The sequence below is a fragment of the Anopheles gambiae genome, chromosome 2 (genome assembly GCF_943734735.2).
Source record: "Anopheles gambiae chromosome 2, idAnoGambNW_F1_1, whole genome shotgun sequence".
Lineage (NCBI taxonomy): Eukaryota > Metazoa > Arthropoda > Insecta > Diptera > Culicidae > Anopheles > Anopheles gambiae.
In genome coordinates, this window is record NC_064601.1 from 3,251,635 (window position 1) to 3,269,866 (window position 18,232).

Here is an 18,232-nt window from a genome sequence, read left to right on the forward strand (position 1 = left end):
ATTTTCACATTCTATATTGGTATATTGGATCTACGAACATTTCTCTTCTTTCGGATCATCCGACGGCTCTTGTTTAACGTGCTTGCTACAACCCTTCTTATGCTTTAGCACCTCAATCGCACTCAGCATCAGCTGCTGACCACAGTTCGAACAATCATATCGAGTTGCGTTCAGTTTTTTGGACGAACTGCTAACGTCGCTTGCGGTCGGTGGGGCCACCTTTTCCTCCTCATCGTCGACCGGCTTACAGAGGACGGTATGTTGTAGCTTCTGCAGCCCAGTCAAACGATACGTTCCTCGACAATGGCCACATTCCCAGTCCTGCTCAAGGATTAGATCCTGCATCTGCATGCTCCAATCCGTTTCGACGATGCTTTAACATAATAAAGGGAGGCTTATTACAATTACATCACACTGGACATACTGCACACGCACTTACCAGCCGTAAGTGATGTTCTCTGTCAAGTACACGCCACCCTTCGTTTCGTTGCGCAGTGGTTGGAAGTCTTCCGCGAAGGGATTCGGATCCGGTAGTTCTATCCGCTCCTCGTCCTCCTCGTCCTCCTCCAGCGAGGGTCCTTTGTAGAGTGTTTTTAGATCCGCCGGAAGTAGCTTTTTCATGGTATAGCACACTTCGGTGTTCATGTACTGAGCCAAACTGGACCAGAGTTCGCGGTTCATCTGATCGATCGAGACGTTTCGTTCAGCTTTCGTCAGCTCACCATCGGCCGTTATGGTGAGAGCTAAAAAACAAAAATAACAATCACAAGGATAGAATCCAAGAAAGAAACTAAAAACACTGATACACAGTACCTTTCAACTTTTCCGCCAACAGTCGGTTCCATAGACGTCTCAGTTTGGTAGCTTTCAGCAGCAACGCCTGCCCACTTTCTGGCGCCGGAAAGTCCAAACACAACCACGCGTCACACACGATGCGCGAGCAGGACGCGTTCGTTTCGATCGTATGCGCAAACAGCAGTAGCGTTTGAGCGGCCGGCATGCGCAAGGTGTTCGTTAGGTAGGATTTGTTCGTTTCCAGCAGCGTCAAATAGCACACAATCTGGTGCCGGGAGCTGAGCGGCTGGCGCGATTTGTACATCGGCGGTTTCTCCTCGATCTCACTGTCCGTTAGCTGCAGTATCTGCGCGTTGTTGCCAAAGAAGCTCATGGGATGCAACGAAACGTACGGCTTGGCACGGGTGTGAAAGAACTGTTCCGATAAGCTCTGCAAGCGAAGGTAAAGAATACGTTTGTAATCGCCACATTGCACAACATCACCACACTACCTTGCAGTAGTTGAACTCGTCAGCAATCGCCACCTGGGGATAGAGTCCACTGACCAGAATCAGCTTGAGCGTCATCAGATCGCGATAACTGCAGGCCGTCGCACCGGACACGAGATGCTGCAGCTTGGACGAGTCGTGACTCAAGCGAAACTCCACATCGCGTATGTCCACCCGGCCATCATCGGCCTCCTCCTCGCCATCTTCACCCAACCCCCAAGGGTCAGATTTTAGCAGCTTGCGCTTCCGCGGTGCTTCCATGCGGTGCGCCTTCCGTAGCTCCTTCAGCTGACGCAACTCTCCATTGCGTATCGCTCGCTCGGCACTGGACAGATGATCGTTGTTTTGCGTCTCCATCAGCCCGCAGTCCTGCAGCAAATCCTGGAACTGGTTGCGCAGTTTCGTGATCTCGTAGAACCGTTGCTCTTCCAGCCCCCGGCGACGGCACCACACTTTGGAGCTTTCGCTGCGCCGATCGCCATCGTCACGCCGCCCATAGTCCGTCCGGTGCTGCTTGATCTCCAACCATTCCTTGTACGCGTTCAGCAGCGTGATCGGATCGCCATGGTCGGATTCGAGCGATTTGCGTGCCCTCTGTGGAAAAGAAGCCACCGGAAACGGTGCGATTAGATTCACCATTCCACCGATTCACGGTGTGTTTCCCCCGTGCTTACCTCACACTCCGGATCGCGGTAGGCTCGATTGGTGAACGGCGATTGGACGCTTAATGCAGCGGCCAGCGTTAGTACGGGTTGCAGCTGCTGAAACACACAACCCATTAGCAGCATCTTCCCGATGCCAATGTCGACCGGAATCTTGGCCAGTGCCTTCCCAAGCGGTGTCAGCTTTTCGTCCTCGGTGAGTGCTTCCGCCTCCTTCAGATTAACGATCGCATTTTCTACATTATCCATCGGCGGTGGTTCGACGAAGGGAAAGAGACGCGCATTTGGCAACCCCATCGAAATCATCTGCAGCAGCAGCGATTCCAGCGGCACCTTCAGTATTTCGGCCGTACTGTACGCGTCAAAGTCGTAAAACTGCTTCTCCGCGTACAGCCGATAGCAAATGCCTGGTCCGGTACGGCCTGCGCGACCTTTGCGCTGCTCGGCCGACGCTTTCGATATCCAGAACTCCTTCAACCGCTGCATCTTGGTGGTGGGATCGTAGCTCATCTCCTTCACCTTCCCGCTATCCACCACGAACCGAATGCCATCGATCGTGACCGACGTTTCGGCAATGTTCGTGGACACGATGCACTTGCGCATACCGTCCGGTGCGTAATCGAACACCTTGTCCTGCTCCGCGATCGAGAGCGTGCTGTGCAGCGGCAGTATGATCCAGTTCTTGTTCTTCTCGTTGTACTCGCGGGCCGCATCCACGATCGCCGTGATTTCGTTCAACCCGCTCAGAAAGATCAGCACGTCGCCCTTCTCCGTCGGCGGGTACTTTTGATCGATGAGCTGCAGAATCTGTATGTACGGTTCCGGGCTGAGCCGGTCGCTCTGGGTGCGTTTCGAGCCTCCGGCACCGCCGCTCACCATCGGCACATCCTGCAGCTGGGGCATGTAGTGCAGCTTGATCGGGAACAACCGTCCCGGCACCTCGATGATGCGTGCCTCCTCCTCGGAGAAGTAATCCGCGAACAGCTTGATGTTGATGGTGGCCGACATGAGCACCAGCTTCAGATCGGGCCGGGCGCGTATCAAACACTTGGCAATCCCCAGCAGAAAGTCACCGTGCAGATGGCGCTCGTGCACCTCGTCCAGTATGATGACCGAGTACTGCTGCAGATTGTCCTCGCTGGCCAGCTGCCGCAGCAACAATCCCTCCGTAATGAACAGTATCTTGGTGTTGGTGTTTTTGCTCCGCTCGAACCGTATCTGGTACCCAACCTCCGTCCGATACTCGGCCAGCAGCTCGTGCGCAACGCGCTTCGACAGGGAAATGCAAGCGATACGCCGCGGCTGCGTGCACGCAATCCCTTCGTAACCCGCCCGGTACAGATACTGCGGCACCTGGGTCGATTTCCCGCAGCCCGTGTCACCGGCCAGCACTACCACGCGTTCGTTTCGTACCGCTTCAACGATCTCTTCGCGATGCTTGGCGACGGGCAGATTGGCCTGCGCTTGGCGCAATTTGCGCAACTTGTTAAACTTTTCCCGCTGGCGAAAGTCCAGATAATGCGTTACGATCTGCAGCAGTTGCAGCAGTTTGGTGCGCGTTACGGCACCCGTCGTGCCGCCCAACCGTGCCAACAGTTCTTCCACCGGAACTCTCAGTGACACGCAACATCCGAGCGATTTCCTGTACTCGCTGGGAATCGTTCCGCTGGGACAGTCCAGCCGCTTGCCCTCCGTCGCTGGGTCGGGCAGGATCGGTTGTCCGGTGCGCTTCAGCAGTGCTTCGTACTTGTTCACGAACAGCCAGAAGTCGTTCACATCGTCCACCAGTTGATCGCGGGCACAATATCCACGCAGCACCCGGTTCAGCTCGGTTTTGTGATTTAAAAATGAAAAATGAATCAAATTCGTCTGCTCAAGGGATTGAGTATCGTCGCGGGCAGGAGAAGCTGCAACTGGAGGACTGCGGGAACGTGAACGATGTCTTCTTCGTGAGCCCGACCCTCTCGATCGCCCATGATCCGTACGGTGAGCCATTTCGGCAGCGATCCTAACAACAAGAACAAAAAACGCTTTAATATGTATACTAAAAGAGTGTTTTGGAATGAAAAGGGGTCAAACACACACGTACGATCGTCATATTCGAATGAGAAACAGTTTATTGCAGTTTTTTCTATTAGAAATAGTCCAACAGTGAAACTAGATATTGTCTAACAAACGTCCTCGAAGATAGTATTGCACTAAACTCTTTGAATTTTAAAAGCGGATTTCAACGATTATAGAGGTAAGGGGGAGATGTTCTAAACAATTTCGATAGCTCTGTACTGTGCGTACTGTACTGAAAACTGCCCACTGCCCTACTAATGTCTTTTGCAATAAGTTCGATTCGTTCAAATAGATCAATTATGTGTAGCGCTTTAAATACTTTAAATCTTTTAATTGATAATTGCTCTACATGGTCTTCAAATATCGCTTACGCGAGCGAGAAATATATTGCACATTAAAATCGCAATTATGCAAAAGAACAAGAGTAACCTCTTCCAATAAGTAGCTGAATTGTCGACTACGAATGCGAATGACTAAATAACACGTATCACTAGGGCGCACCTTCCTTTTAACTCCATTCTTTTCGCTTCTATTAAGCGTGCCTAATTGAACTGTTTTTTCGTCAATTTTTTATTCCTTTTTAGTTCATAAGTTATTAAAAGTAGTTAAAATCGAATGGATAATATGTAAAGCACGACCGGTGAGAGTGGTATGTGCGTGTCTTTGGAGTTTGGAGCTGCAGTTTAAGTAATGCAGTTTAGTTTAGTAATTGATTTGATTATTTATGCGTGAGGAAGTTATGGTTTTTTCATTCATTTTTGTGTTAATTCATTTCTATTTAGTTTGATAATTATTTAATTACTGTGCGACAGTGTATTAATTGCATTAGCATCTTGCATTTATATGATTGATTATGTTTGGTTTAATTGGTTTACGTTTGTCTTCCCTTTATCTCGTTTTTTACTAACTAATCACTAACTTGTTGTTCTCGCTCTAGTCGAAACCCTACTCTACACAGAATAGAGTGTGTAGAAAGTGTTGTGTAAAACGCGATACTCCTGTATTTTTTGCTAATGTTATCGGGTTCGCTTCCTCTCTTTGCCGTTAACCTATTTCTCCCCCGAAGTAAGTAATGTTTTGAAATTGTATAAACAACAACTTGAATTGAAATACGTCTAATCCTAGTGGAAAACCAACGTTTGCTACCGTCTGCTTCGTCCGCCGTTTCTCACAATATGTTAAGTTCGTTCGATTGCCCGTCTTTCTATATAATTAGGAAATATTTCATTTGATTGTTTTCGTTCTGTTCTGTTTAGGGTGTACGTACGTACGACGCAAGTGTTTAGTGTTGCTGTTTGTTTAATCTACATAATAGTTATGCACTTCTATCGCAAGAGAATAGCTTTAACATGTGGTTTTTTTAATGATTTTGTTTTAAGATACAGTTTCGTTTTCTTTTGTCAGCTGTTTTCACTCCACAATATTTCGTGATCGTCCTGTTTGCGAGTCTTACCACTACTATTGCAACCCACAGTAGCTCTGCTTTGTAAAGTCTAATGATGGTTAAAAACCATGTTAAGTATATGTATATATATGTATATAGTTGACTCGAGTTTAAATATGTATATAGTATTTTCTTTTATTTTTTAAGTAAAGTCGCTATCTGTATATGTGTATATCTATATATGGTAGCTCTGCAAGTTTGACTTTTGTTTGATCCGATCCACCCACTTGTCCACATTTCCATTGATCCATGCGTTGCGTTTTAGCTGTTGTAGTACGGTTTTGCTGTAGCAGAAACACCGACCACGTTTTGCTTCCTTGTGTTTTCTAACTAAAACAGTCAAAGCCCATCCATTGGTTCGTTGGCGCCACAGCAGCAGCAGTGCCGGACGACAGAGTTGTTCCTTTTTCGGTGGTAATGCAAGGCAAAGTTGGATAGAGATAACTACATTGTCCCCGGAACACAACAATTATGTTAACCAGAACATTTCAGCGCGCTTAAGCTTAAGATTCGCTAACAACCGGTTCCGCTCGCTCTCGCTTTCAATTTTAAAACCCCTTAAATTATAGCAATACATTCTACTAGTCTACGGACTAATGCTAACACAAAAGAACACAGTCCGGGTTCGAACATGGTCGAAGGAAACGATAGTACGTAACGCTCCAATTAATTTCCTAATAATTTGGCAAATTTTGTAATTTAACAATGAGCAAATAGAAAGCGAAACTTTGGTCAATTTCGAATTGGAAGTTTTCGTTCGTTTCGACGCAGTCAGCGTGAACCCACCCATTCGGTTGAAAACCAATTGTGGTTCTGCTCACCTTGCTGCTGCCCCTCAAATTTTGGTATTCGTCGTTCGGTTTTGGCAATATGTATGTATGTATGTATGTATGTAGTAGAGCGAAAAAGGCACGAGATAAGTGTAATCCCAATGTTTAGAGTAGAATTTGTGTCCTGGTTCTTGGTAACCGTCTTTTAGCTTTGGTCAACAACACAGAGAGAGAGAGAGCGAGTTGCTGCTTGTTTTGTAGCTGCGAAAGAAGGAAAGGATGATCGCTGCAGTTCGCTCAGATTCTCCCTCTTCCATTAAGTCCACGGGTAAAAGTTGCTAAACAGCACCGTCCCGACCACGGTGTAGCCGAGGAAGTACACCAGGATCGTTTGCTGCCGGCCGTTCATCCAGCGAAAGTCAAGCAAATCGCTCAGCTCAATGTGGTTCAGCACGTGGGTGCAGCTGTTTTCCTCGCCATCCTTCACCTGCTTCGACAGCTTGCGGATAACTTGCCGCTTGATGAACGCTCGCTCCCCGGTAAAGTATTCGGCCGTGTACCAGTACAGCACGGGACTGGCCGAACACAGGAGCCGCGTCGTAACCTGCACGTGCACAAACACCAGCGAGAAGAGCGTAAGCAGGAGCGCGTGCACGACAAACACGAGCGCAAACCGATCGTAGGGGCGCATCACCTTGTGCTGCTTTTTGGTCAGCCGGAACAGCCCCAACCGTAGGGCGTACTCCCAGTGTTCGCACAGATACTGGTACGAGTTGCTCAGTACGAGATACACGACCGGCAGGGCGAGCAGAAAGTTGGGCAGCTGCTTCAGCTCGTAGTAGCGCAGGAAGCCCACGTTCCAGTAGTGGCTCTGTACGTACGAGTACGACAGCGGCACCAGGTTGGTGCACCAGGGCGATGAGTCGTCCGTTTTGTTGCCGGCCAGCACCAGCCCATGCTCCGCCGCGTACTCACGCACGTGGTCGGGAAAGTTGAACTTCTGCACGAAGCAAAACAGATAGTAGTTGTACACCTGGGCGATACCGTAGTGGAACAGCACGATGATCAGCATCGAGAAGAGCCGCGAACAGATGCAGATGACGTTGTGCACGTTGTACTGGGCGACGATCCGGCGCACGGCAAAGTACAGCACGAACCCGATGTTGAACATGCCGTTCGAGCGGCACAGTATCGACAGGCTGAGCGGGATCGTCAGGAAGATCGACGTCACGTCCTCGATGCACTGGTACATCACGACGAACGACAGCCACGCGTACAGACTTTCGGTGTACGGGGCGGTGAAGAAGATGGACGCCGGATTGAAGCAAAACAGTAGCACGGCAATCTCGGCCTTCTTCTGATTGCCGAGCACGTGCTTGCTCAGCCGATAGAGCGCTTTCGCTGCACCGGTAAAGCACACCACGTTCAGCAGCACCGCCAGCAGCAGCGACAGCTCCCGATAGCTCACGAAGGTGATCACCTCGTAGCTGCTGAGCGAGCTGCACACAATTTTCAGGATGAATGGGAACAGCGGGAAGAAGGCGAGCGCATTTTCGTACGTGTAGCCGTGCTCGGCAATGTGCAGGAAATATTGGCCATCCCACCGATTCAGACCGCCGAGCACGAGTCGCACCAGCGCGTCCAGTGGTCTCTCCGATGCGTTCTTGTCGCTCGGTGCTACAAACACGCCTGCTTCGTGGTCTGGCAGGAGAAGGTTAGCAACCAGCTGGAGTACTATCACGAACAGGCGGCTTCCGATGGCCAGCTTGGTGATTGATATGTGTAGAAAGGATCCGCTGGACGGTGGCAGTTCGGTCAGGGTGGGTGGTGAGTCTGTGCCTCTGTCATGTGTCGTCGTGTCCCGGTGGGTATTTGCGCCGCCTGCTGCATGGTGCTGTCGCTGGTGGTGATGATGGGACCTCCCATTGCCTACTACGTTGACCCGTCGCTTGGGAGAGGAAGTGCTGGCACCGCTGCCGTTGTAGCATTCCGATCGCATTTTTCCACCAAACCAGACACACCACGGTGTTGCATTAAACTTTATCCGCTCAGTTCGAGAAGTCACGAGGATGGAAGCGTGTTGTTTTTCGAGCAATCTTCGAGCTTTTTCTATTATCAGAACGACATTTGGTGCCAACAGACGCTCACTCAAACACTTGCACAACTGAATCGCACACTTGTACCATCAACGACCAGCCCGGCGGCCCCTGGAAAAGAAAGAAGAAGCTGTACTCAGGCTGTTGATGACTGAAATTGCCGAGTTGTGATAAAAATTCAACACACATTTGTCGTGCAGATATGGAAATTTCTTGTTTTCCCCCCGGACAAGCTGGCACAGCAGGTCTCTTAGCAGAGGAATGTGCTACTAGATTGAAAGTCCTGATACAAAATCTTTCTTCTTTTCCCGGGGCCGAGTGTTGGGGTTGCTCGCTCCACTGACGAGTGGGTGGTAGTGCGCGTGTCTCGTTGGTCGCGTCGTGCGTCGTACCGCGACCAATCCACACGAACACCGTCTTCCCTCGCGACGAACCAGGCGACCAAAACAAAAGCCAAGGCAGAGGCTTGGCAAAGCAAACAAATCGTTCCACGTCCCAAATAAACCACTCAGTCTAGTTCGGTTTTTGTTTATCTCTTCTTGTACGATTGTCTAACTCAAGCGATACACCGGGCATGTAGAAGACGGTCTGCTGCTACTACCACTACCACCAGCAAACAGCAGTGCAACCAAAATATTGGGATAAAACGGGCCTTTTCCGGAGCTCGGTTCTGGCGTAGGTACGCGCACGCGTTCGCTGTACATGTTCCGCGTGCTTGCAGTTCGCGCGAGTGCCCGAAATGTATATGTGTGTCTGATTTTTTGTATTGTGTTCACCACTAGGCGTCTAGCGATAAAAAATACTTACAAAAATATGGAATACTGATGAGTTACGAGCACGTGGGCGGTATTATTATACGAACACTTGTTTCACAAACTATTCTAGGATCTTTGAATGCAACGCAAATCCATTTTTGTTCCGGAAAACTACCCACAAAAGCGATTTTTCTGGGAGACGAAGTGCATAACAAACATCCCTCCCCTACTAGACCAAACTGCTGGCAGGCTGCACCACAAGTGGACCATTTGACAGGTGTTTCGAAACAGTTTCAGTTGATGTTGAGTTTAAATTTCGAATGCAAATGAAATGAGAAAAAGTTAGATTTTCAACGAAATATAGCACAAAAGTGAGTGTAGTGTAATCTTAAATTATAACTTAACTGAGATATGGAATATTCTAATTTTTTTTTACAGTTCTATTGAATATTGAACATTTGGCACGGATAATCGAGAGCCAACGGTTTGGAATGTCACCACAAATTGCGATGCATATTGGGGGTGTTGTACGTACCTGGTCTGCCAGTGTCGTACCGTGCTTGGATGCTGTTGTCTTTCTTTGTTATGATGCATAACATTTGTGTTTCGTGTTTGTGGGTTGTTTAATTTGTGGTTTTGTTGAAACGCGCTGTTATGTTCGCTTTCTGAGCAGTCTCATCGAATCGATTAGCCTAATGTGGGACTGCGCAGTGATTGGCTGCCCGAACAGCAGATTCAATGCACAGAAAACGCGACCCCGAATCTCGTTCCATGTGTTTCCGCATCCCGTGCGCGAATCGAATCGCTTCCGACGATGGCTCGCTCTCATCAACAATCCGCGCCTGTTCCGGCTGGACCCGCTGAACGTGTTCAAGAGTGTGCGAGTGTGCCGTCGCCACTTTGGACCGGATTGCTTCAACGGCGTGTGCCGTAACCTGCTGCCGACGGCCATTCCCACGCTGAACCTGCCCGAGGTACGGCCCGTAGCCTTGGTGCAGCCGATGGATGCGATGGGCGACGAGCTGGAACGATTGCTGCGCGACGAACGCAGACAGCAGCTGAAACGTCACGGCGCAGTCGAGCCACCGTTTGGCGGCGAGGAGGACGAGAGTGGCAAACGGCAAAAGATCGGCATTACGCTGCTCTCCGCGGATTGTGAAGACGTGGAATGCAATCTTGGCGATCGGTTCATCGATCGGATCATTTCGTTTGATGCAGAGCAAGAGTATGGCGATGGCCCACTGGCCGGCGAATCTTACGGACTGAGCAGTTTCTCCGGCATGGTCGTAAAGGCGTCCGAGCTGGAAACGCTAAACCAGGTAGAGATACTCAACGAGCCGCCCGAGACACTGCTGAACGACTCACCGACCGCAAGAGATCATGTGCGAATGTCCAATGAAAAGGGACGCGAACAGCTCGTACAGGAATCTACCAGTGAGACTAGTAATGAGGACCAGGAGACTGAACAGCATTCACTGCTCACCGAGACAAGTGGTACCAAAACAGAGGGCAAAACGTCGCTAGCAGATGATGCCAACAAGCGGACAACTGTGCTGGCGTATCCCAAAGGTATGTATCGCTTTGAAATAGGTCGAAAACGTACCTCATTGCGTATCTACTCAGCCTCCTATCGAAACATCATTAAGCAACATTACTCGAAATGATCTAATATAGGTTTGCAATTGGCGGAGCGTGTGTGATCCTCTTCAATCAACCTTCCGGGTGGCTCGGCACAAAAGAAAATTTATTGGTTTTTGACTATCGCCTTAGTTTTTTTAAAGAATAGTTCAAAAGACCTGTTCAGAAAAGTTGGCTGACGAGCGTACTGTACTTTTCTCGAGCCGGTCGCCGAACAGGTTGGTTGACAATAGTGTTTAACATAAAGTTAGTATTTTAAAGTTATTGTTCCCACGTAACATCGAAACCCATTGAACACAATTGAGGTACTAGGCTTAAGACGGTGCATTCGTTTTATTATTTTATTTGGAGCAATATTGAGGAAGGTTCGAAAAGAAACAACATTCCCCATATAAGTTTTATTGAGGCTTACACAGTTTATTTTTAAGATGCGTAGCACGCAAACTACGCTTGTAATGTTATCATTTCCTCCTACCTACAAACAATTCCCTAGCCTTGTTCTTTGCAATACAACACAAATCTGTTCGTGAGATCAGAAAACATTCTTCCAAGCTATTTTTTTTTCTATTTGCAAGAAGATCGATCGATCGTGTAGAGAAAAAAACGCTTCATTTTGTTTACACGCAAATTGTGAATTAAAAAAAAGGTAACAGCTGTCAAATGGCCAACCATCTTGTTTAACGAAGCTGTCATTGCACTTAACGAAACGTCAGTCAGAATGTGTAAATACAATCTCATCGTGAAGCGAATTTAAACCCGATTCTGCAGAGGAGCGGCCAGTTGCTCCGTTGTAGAAATTACACCTTCCTCTGCTGCTCACTCCGTACGCCACATAGACCACATTTCTCCAACACACTTGACCAAAACGGCGCACGAAATCCCGTCGTACTCTACGGTGGTTTCTGCGAAAGGATTCCCCCCCCCCCCCCCTCGATAAGGATCGTCGTAACAGGGAGTGCTGTTTGTGTGCATAAGTTTGCATGTGTGTGTGCGTCTGAGTGAGTGACTGAGGGACGTTTTTTCTGATACGCGGCACTTGCACTGCTGCTTGAAAATCGCGGAGAAAGTCGTGGTCGCTAGTTGTGTTTGCGCGAGTGCGTGTCGAGGTTGGCTAATCGTAGTCACAATCTGCCAGAGCAGGCTAAAAAAAAGGAAGAGCGAAGAGGTCATACTCCTCTTTATCGTGGCAAGCGGTTTCCAGAATCCGGCTACGGCCCACTGTTGTAACCAAGGGGCTGGCGTTTTTCGAGTGAAACGACGGCAGAAGGCAGAACAACGCCTCTTGGTTCCCTCTTTGCCCCGGAAGCAGCTACGCAATTGCAAGTTCAACCAACACACAATAGGTTGGCGCAAGGCAGTAACGCGACCCAACAGCAGCGACGCACAGGATTCGGCAGGGCGTTAACGACGGGAAAGCGAAAAACGGTCCCAGAATGTTGCCATGTAAGCGAGCCGTACCATTTCCCCCTGGGGAGGAGTGTGTAGAACCCCTTTTTCATGTTATTAATCATCATCACTTTCGCTGCGGAAAAGTGCGAAAAACGAGTCCCCTTCTGCTGGCTTTTTGGGGTGTTTTGTTTGTCCTCTTGATATGTGCGTGTGTGTGTGTGTGTGTGAGTGTACGTGTGCGAATTGATGTTCATTTTATGTGCGGCTTTAACAACGTTTAATTATATAATGCTTCATGCAGCCTGCTGGTGTGGTCGAATTTATGCCGCATCGTACGTGTTTGCGGTTCTGCTGCATTGATTTTCTGGTGCGGAGATTCTGATGGCGAAAGAAACGGCCCAAAAAGTTGTTACGAGGATTAGGCGTTGCTTGCCTTCCCAAAACGCTAAGCACACCCTGCCTCGGGGTACCTTGAAGCAGCTTAGAGTAATATGATCTAATTAAAGATTTTTGGAAGCAGTGGGAAGGAACGACGCACACGACCGTGTAGGCAAGAAGTTGTCCGGAGTTGGGACTGGTTTGGCTGTACGGAATGGTACAGGAAATAATTTAATACCAGCTCCATCAGATTCACAATCCCCCCCGGCAAAGTGAAATATTCAACGTGGCGTACAAATTAAAATGTCCGATCGGAATGGAGGTGCTTCAGAGAGGTTGATTTCCGCATTCGATGTTACCACGATGTTAGCGCCCCAGAGAGATACAGTCTGTAAATTCTTCATGTTACCAATCCAGCTTTAAACCCGTACCCCCTGCTCCGCTGTATGCTGCCTTTGTGTAGGATGGAGTTGCTACGGGCTCTCCGCTACTGCAGCGCCTCCCTCTAAGCCGGTTTTAACGGGCACGGGAGAGCGGAGAGATGATTTCGCTTTCACTGGCTCAAAGTAAGCGCGCCCGTATCTAGGTCACCGTTAGTTCAGCCCCGAAGGAAGAAAAGAGAGAGAGAGAGAGTGTCTGGGAAATGATGATGGCTGCTACCGTGTGGGGTGTGTACGCATATACAAAACGCACATACAAAAATGGAGAACCTTTCCCAAAACTGCCCAAAGGGAAGGAGGAACTACGGTGGGGTGAGCAGCCCGGGTAGCTCCATATTGAACAAAGTGTAACTGCCGTTACATCTCGCCGGAAAGGGGCGTGCAACGTGGTGTGGTGTGAGTGCGAGCGGCGATGGAAGGATAAACATGAAACCCCGCACACCAGCACGGGTCGCCATCTACGCGACACTTGGCTAGAAGCGGACAAAGGCACCTTTGCCGTCACTGAAGCGATTAAAGCAGGCATGATTGGTGTGGGTTTTTAAAAATAATTTTACAACCGTCCCCGTCAACTCGCGCACGCCTCTTTTGTTTACTTTTGGCGTTGTGATAGCGATGCACTAAAACCGAGCGGCGGGTCTGTTTGCGCGACGTGGAGCTACCGGGAACACAAGAGACAAAGAAAGGGGCAATAATTTACACAAAGTTGGTACTCTTATTTTTAATTTGGTTGTAAACAACGCTTTTGCGTCGCTTGTAATTTACAGGATTTAAGGAGGATTCGAAAATCAATTCACGAACCTTTAACGAAAATGATTGCAGAATTTAATACTTTCCCACATTGCTAACCGATTTACTTTGGCGGGAACTTTACGACTGCCTAGTCATGGCTGTGCCGTGTGTGTGTGTGTGTGGGTGTGTGCATGTGTATACATATGTCTGTTTCTGTTTCTTCTTCCACAGCACTGCGTATTTACCATTTGCCAGGGCTTTGGCCCCGGTCACTGTTTACTGCCATGGGCCGTCAGGTTAAACGTCCCGGTGAAGTTGATTGTAATGTGAGATTAGGAGGTGTTGGCACACTAGGTGTCTGAAGTGTCACTCTAACAGCTAAGGGACACTGAAGGTGAAGAGCTACACACCTTTAAACAATGATAAGCTCGGAACTGTGAGGCAAAACCATGGCAAACGTTCGACATCGGTCAGTTCTATTACATGGAGCGGAACAATATTATGCCGTTCTTGCAACTATGCTAGGGCTAATATTCAAACAATACGGAAGCTCATCAGCCACACTGCGATAAAGAGCCAATGCAAATGGGATTGAGTAATATTTCTTCTTATTTCTTCATATTCTTACGATCGATGCCCTGCGCCTCTGTCATCATTAACGGTTTTGCAATAGTTGATAATTGTCTGTTGATAGGCCCAATGGCCGCGGGAATGGGGGATTTCTTTTTATTCCTGTACGTCTGTGCACTATTAGTGAATGCTTTTAGCTCAGCACTGACCTTGATACAAATTGGGAATATTCTGAATCATTGGTATCAGCTGAGAGCCACGCAGCACTTTTTTCTTCCCCCTCCGAACAGACAGACAGATTCCATCGGCTTGCGGGCTTAATCGTGTGTTGAGATGTTGAGTTGCGTTAGCATCTTATCAACAACAGGAAGACGCTTACCGCCGTTGTGATGCCAATGGTTGGAGTGACCGGTACCCCAGGGAAAGTAAAGGTTGACGAACGCCAGAGGCACAGCCGGGGGAGGGTGAAAGCATTGGGAACTGGAAGGGATTCGAGAAGCTCTTGCGGATGATGTTATTCGATCCAGCAGAACAGTACGAGTTTGGCCACCATGCTGTCACTAATCATGAAGATGTGCTGCGCTCGGGGTAGATTGAAAGTGTTGCTGAATTGCCCATCAAACGTGCTGTATTAGCTCATGTGCATGTTTCACATTGTTTGTTTGTTCCTTTGCAGCTCCGCTCAATGAAGAGTTCTTCCAGAAGTGTCGCAACGACTTCTACGACTGCCCAAAGAACGTTCTGGCGCAGAATGTATGCACGCGGATAGATCCGTTCGATGCGTGTCTGTCGCGCAAATCGCTGGAGAATACGCAGCACGTATTTACGTACAAGGTACGGCGCGCGGTAAACGGTGCTTCGCGGTACATGAGTTGAATAATTGTTCTTTTTTTTTGCTTCCGCTTCCAGATCGAGAACGAAGGCAAACCGCTGACGAACCAGAAAAGCTCGGGACGCTGCTGGCTGTTTGCGGCCCTCAACTGCATTCGCATCCCGTTCATCAAGCAGTACAATCTGGACGAGTTTGAGTTCTCACAGGCGTACCTGTTCTACTGGGACAAGATCGAGCGTGCGAACTACTTCCTAAACAATGTGGTCGACACGGCCAAGCGTGGCGAACCGGTCGACGGTCGGCTGGTGTCCTTTTTGCTGTCCGATCCGACCTGTGACGGTGGCCAGTGGGACATGCTGGTGAACTTGATCAACAAGCACGGCTTGATGCCGAAAAAATGCTTCCCGGAGAGTTACAGCTGCGAGGCAAGCACGCGGATGAACTCGGTCGTCAAGAGCAAGGTAAGCGCGAGGGTACACAAGTGCAAAAATGGGGAACGAAAAGCTGTAACCGATTTTTGCTTTCCAACCGTCAATAGCTCCGTGAGTACGCAAAGGATCTGCGAAAGCTCATCGACAACGGTGCAACGGACGACGAGGTGAAGGAGCGAATGAAGAAGCAGATGAACGAGGTGTACAACATTGTGGGCATTTGTTTGGGCATTCCGCTGGAGAAGTTCACCTGGGAGTACTACGACAAGTCGAAGAAGTACCTTAACATTGGCCCGATCCGTCCGATCGATTTCTACGAGAAGTACGTCAAGCCGTACTTCAACGTCGATGACAAGGTGTGCCTGGTGACGGACCCGCGCTCGTCGAATCTGTACGGCCGCTCCTACACGGTCGACTGTCTCGGCAATGTGGTCGGTGGCCGGCCCGTGCTGTACAACAACCAGCCGGTGGAGCTGCTGCTCGATCTGGTCACGAAAGCGCTCAAGTTTGGCGAACCGGTCTGGTTCGGTTGCGAGGTGAACAAGCGCTTCGCGGGCAAACAAGGCATCGAAGATTTGGACATGTAAGTGGGGAAGGAGTGGAAGACTGTGGTGGTGTGGTGTAAACTAACGCTGATTTGTGCTTATTTCTTTGCAGCCATGACTTCAAGCTGGTCTTTGGAGTGGATATTCAGACGACGATGGAAAAGGCTGACCGACTGCTGTACGGCGAGTCGATGATGACGCACGCCATGGTGTTTACCGGCGTGTCGGTTGATGTGAGTATGCGTAACAAACCTGCTTAGAAAGGGACGCAAATTCGCTATTTCAATAACCCTTCTCTTACTCTTACTCCTCCAACAGCCCAACAGCCAAAAGCCGACCAAGTTCCGGGTGGAAAACTCGTGGGGCGAGGACCGTGGCGAGAAGGGTTACCTAATAATGACGGCCGAGTGGTTTAAGGAGTTTGTGTTCGAGGTGGTCGTCGATCGCAGCATAGTGAGCCAGGACGTGCTGGACGTGTTTGATCTCCCGCCAATCGTGCTGCCCGCCTGGGATCCCATGGGCACGCTGGCAAAGTAAGCAGGGTAACGCTGTAAAGCTGCTACTGCGGCTGACGATCGGGCAAGGGGGGTGTTGATGAAATTGGGGTTGGAATTCAGTCCACTATCATTACTTTAGAAAAACAAAAACATGCACCTGTCCGTCGAAGGTGTATCACAGCTTTTAGATATACGCAAAGTGCGCAATTACTGCTGCTGACTGCTACTGCTGTATGCTGAAAAAATTAAGAAAAAAAAGTCAACCTACCAACAACCCCCTCTTCACACCGCACGTGCGTGGCTTTGCCAGGGTAGTGCAGAATACGACCGCTAACAACAAATCGATTTACTCTAATATACACAATTAACGTATAGGTATAGATCCAAGCAGATTGCGATGCAAAGTGGAAAAGAAGCGAAAGGAATATGTGAATAATAACAAGAAATATATCTTTTTTATACAGAAAAAAAACAGAAATTGCATTATATTTCGAAAACCCGGCTAACAACTGATAATCGATGTTTACTATAAATTTATTCTCATAAGGAACGATCAAGGTACAACGTTAAAACGCGATCTTTACGTTTTCTTGCGTGCCACATTCCTCTGGTGCACATCGTACTCGTAGCGCAGCTTCGCCCATATGCCCTGGCACATCTTCAGTAGGCGCGTTTCCGGTTCCTTTTGCTTCCGTGCGCCGCGGTACACGCTCTGGATGAGGTGTTTGGCAGTGGCAAATTCGGCCCTCTGGATGAGCGATATGGCAAGGTACAGCTGGCAGCGAGCTACGAGCGAAGGATCGCCCAACCGGCAGGCCAGCTTCATTTGGTGTAGCGATATTTTGCCCGCCGTATCGGCACAGGCGAGCTGGTAGTCGCCGAGAGCGGAGAAGGCTCCACCGAGCGTCGAAAGCCAAGCCATCAGTTCGGTGAGCTCGACCAGCTCCCACATCATGTGAACGGCACGTTGTCCCCTGCAGCGGCAATGGTGGATGTAGCAAGGATTTTAAGCAAAAATGTGTCATAATCATATGCAGAGGTTGAACTTACCAATGGTAATCTAAATGCTCTTTGACGGGAGGGATGAGCTGTATGGTGAGGGGAGCGCTCGGTACACGACCAAAGAGTGCGTTAGCGATTTTCAGTCGAAAACGAGGAAAGAACCGCAAATTGAGCAACAAATCCACTAGCTGCACCGGGTCGCTCGTAATGCACGCATCGTATTCGGTGTGATGTGCTTTCCGTATCCGAACGGAGTTCTTGTGAATGGTGCATTGTTCTATATTTGCACAGTAATCACTGATATAGAACGATATTTTCCCCATTCCGAAGGCCTGTATTTAGAAAGTGCTTGTGAGTTTGCGATCAGATGTTTTTGCCGCAAACGAGTTTGTTTGTTGTGAAGTTGTTTTGATTGACGCGCCTGCCCGTACAACATGGCGAAGGTTTTTGACGTTCGAATATCGCTGCATCTCGCTCGTTTTCTCTACCCTTCCTTTACTCGCGGGTAGCCGCGGGTTTGAACCGGTTCAGCAATGTGCTTTTTCGTCGTAGGTCGTCACAAAAAGGCCTTTCTAACATTTGAATTTGAATATGCGTGCATTCGACATGCTGTTGGATTGGTAAAAACTGGATTTTCTTCGGTGTTCTTAACGGTCATCAATAATAGTAAAACAATGAGAATGAAGCACACACATCGACACAAA

The 18,232-nt window shown here is 48.9% G+C and overlaps 5 protein-coding genes across 8 annotated transcripts in view; 2 read left to right on the plus strand and 3 right to left on the minus strand.

Moving 5' to 3' along the window:
- The window catches only part of LOC5667527 (uncharacterized), a 123,672-nt gene that overhangs the window by 59,692 nt on the left and 45,748 nt on the right, over positions 1-18,232 (plus strand). The gene's annotated exons all lie outside the window — the stretch shown is intronic.
- On the minus strand, positions 2-9,267 carry LOC1281840 (probable ATP-dependent RNA helicase DHX34). The gene is made up of 6 exons (XM_061649271.1): positions 9,127-9,267; positions 1,958-3,953; positions 1,287-1,877; positions 814-1,225; positions 440-743; positions 2-373 (listed from the first exon to the last, which is right to left on the minus strand). The coding sequence occupies exons 2-6, from the start codon at positions 3,938-3,940 to the stop codon at positions 31-33; spliced, it is 3,633 nt and encodes a 1,210-aa protein (XP_061505255.1). The 5' UTR covers positions 3,941-3,953; positions 9,127-9,267; the 3' UTR covers positions 2-30.
- LOC1281839 (GPI mannosyltransferase 2) lies at positions 4,045-9,267 on the minus strand. Of its 2 annotated transcripts, none has more exons than XM_061649308.1 (2): positions 9,127-9,267; positions 4,045-8,430 (listed from the first exon to the last, which is right to left on the minus strand). In XM_061649308.1, exon 2 carries the CDS (start codon positions 8,220-8,222, stop codon positions 6,540-6,542), a length of 1,683 nt encoding a protein of 560 aa, XP_061505292.1. In that variant the 5' UTR covers positions 8,223-8,430; positions 9,127-9,267; the 3' UTR covers positions 4,045-6,539. The 2 variants fall into 2 exon arrangements, with proteins under 2 accessions (XP_061505292.1, XP_061505293.1); XM_061649309.1 differs by having other exon boundaries at positions 8,507-9,132.
- LOC4577251 (bleomycin hydrolase) lies at positions 9,607-16,938 on the plus strand. 3 transcript variants are annotated; one of them, XM_061649302.1, is made up of 6 exons: positions 9,607-10,643; positions 14,898-15,055; positions 15,131-15,514; positions 15,592-16,067; positions 16,142-16,262; positions 16,348-16,938. In XM_061649302.1, the coding sequence occupies exons 1-6, from the start codon at positions 9,770-9,772 to the stop codon at positions 16,564-16,566; spliced, it is 2,232 nt and encodes a 743-aa protein (XP_061505286.1). In that variant the 5' UTR covers positions 9,607-9,769; the 3' UTR covers positions 16,567-16,938. The 3 variants fall into 3 exon arrangements, with proteins under 3 accessions (XP_061505286.1, XP_061505287.1, XP_321804.4); XM_061649303.1 differs by lacking the exon at positions 9,607-10,643 and adding an exon at positions 11,390-14,809; XM_321804.5 differs by lacking the exon at positions 9,607-10,643 and adding an exon at positions 11,390-12,155.
- On the minus strand, positions 17,011-17,952 carry LOC1281837 (uncharacterized protein F58A4.6). Its single transcript, XM_321802.4, has 2 exons — positions 17,577-17,952; positions 17,011-17,500 (listed from the first exon to the last, which is right to left on the minus strand). The coding sequence occupies exons 1-2, from the start codon at positions 17,849-17,851 to the stop codon at positions 17,107-17,109; spliced, it is 669 nt and encodes a 222-aa protein (XP_321802.4). The 5' UTR covers positions 17,852-17,952; the 3' UTR covers positions 17,011-17,106.

Bases quoted from the DNA above. Each gene is read 5' to 3' on its own strand.
- LOC1281840 (XM_061649271.1), bottom strand. From the start codon at position 3,940: ATGGCTCACCGTACGGATCATGGGCGATCGAGAGGGTCGGGCTCACGA. The intron at 1,878-1,957 runs GTAAGCACGGGG...TCTTTTCCACAG, and splicing joins ACCGCGATCCGGAGTGTGAG to AGGGCACGCAAATCGCTCGA. The intron at 374-439 runs GTAAGTGCGTGT...ATTATGTTAAAG, and splicing joins GAGAACATCACTTACGGCTG to CATCGTCGAAACGGATTGGA.
- LOC1281839 (XM_061649308.1), bottom strand. From the start codon at position 8,222: ATGCGATCGGAATGCTACAACGGCAGCGGTGCCAGCACTTCCTCTCCC.
- LOC4577251 (XM_061649302.1), top strand. From the start codon at position 9,770: ATGTGGGACTGCGCAGTGATTGGCTGCCCGAACAGCAGATTCAATGCA. The intron at 15,056-15,130 runs GTACGGCGCGCG...TTCCGCTTCCAG, and splicing joins AGCACGTATTTACGTACAAG to ATCGAGAACGAAGGCAAACC. The intron at 16,263-16,347 runs GTGAGTATGCGT...CTCCTCCAACAG, and splicing joins TTACCGGCGTGTCGGTTGAT to CCCAACAGCCAAAAGCCGAC.
- LOC1281837 (XM_321802.4), bottom strand. From the start codon at position 17,851: ATGGGGAAAATATCGTTCTATATCAGTGATTACTGTGCAAATATAGAA. The intron at 17,501-17,576 runs GTAAGTTCAACC...TTGCCGCTGCAG, and splicing joins GAGCATTTAGATTACCATTG to GGGACAACGTGCCGTTCACA.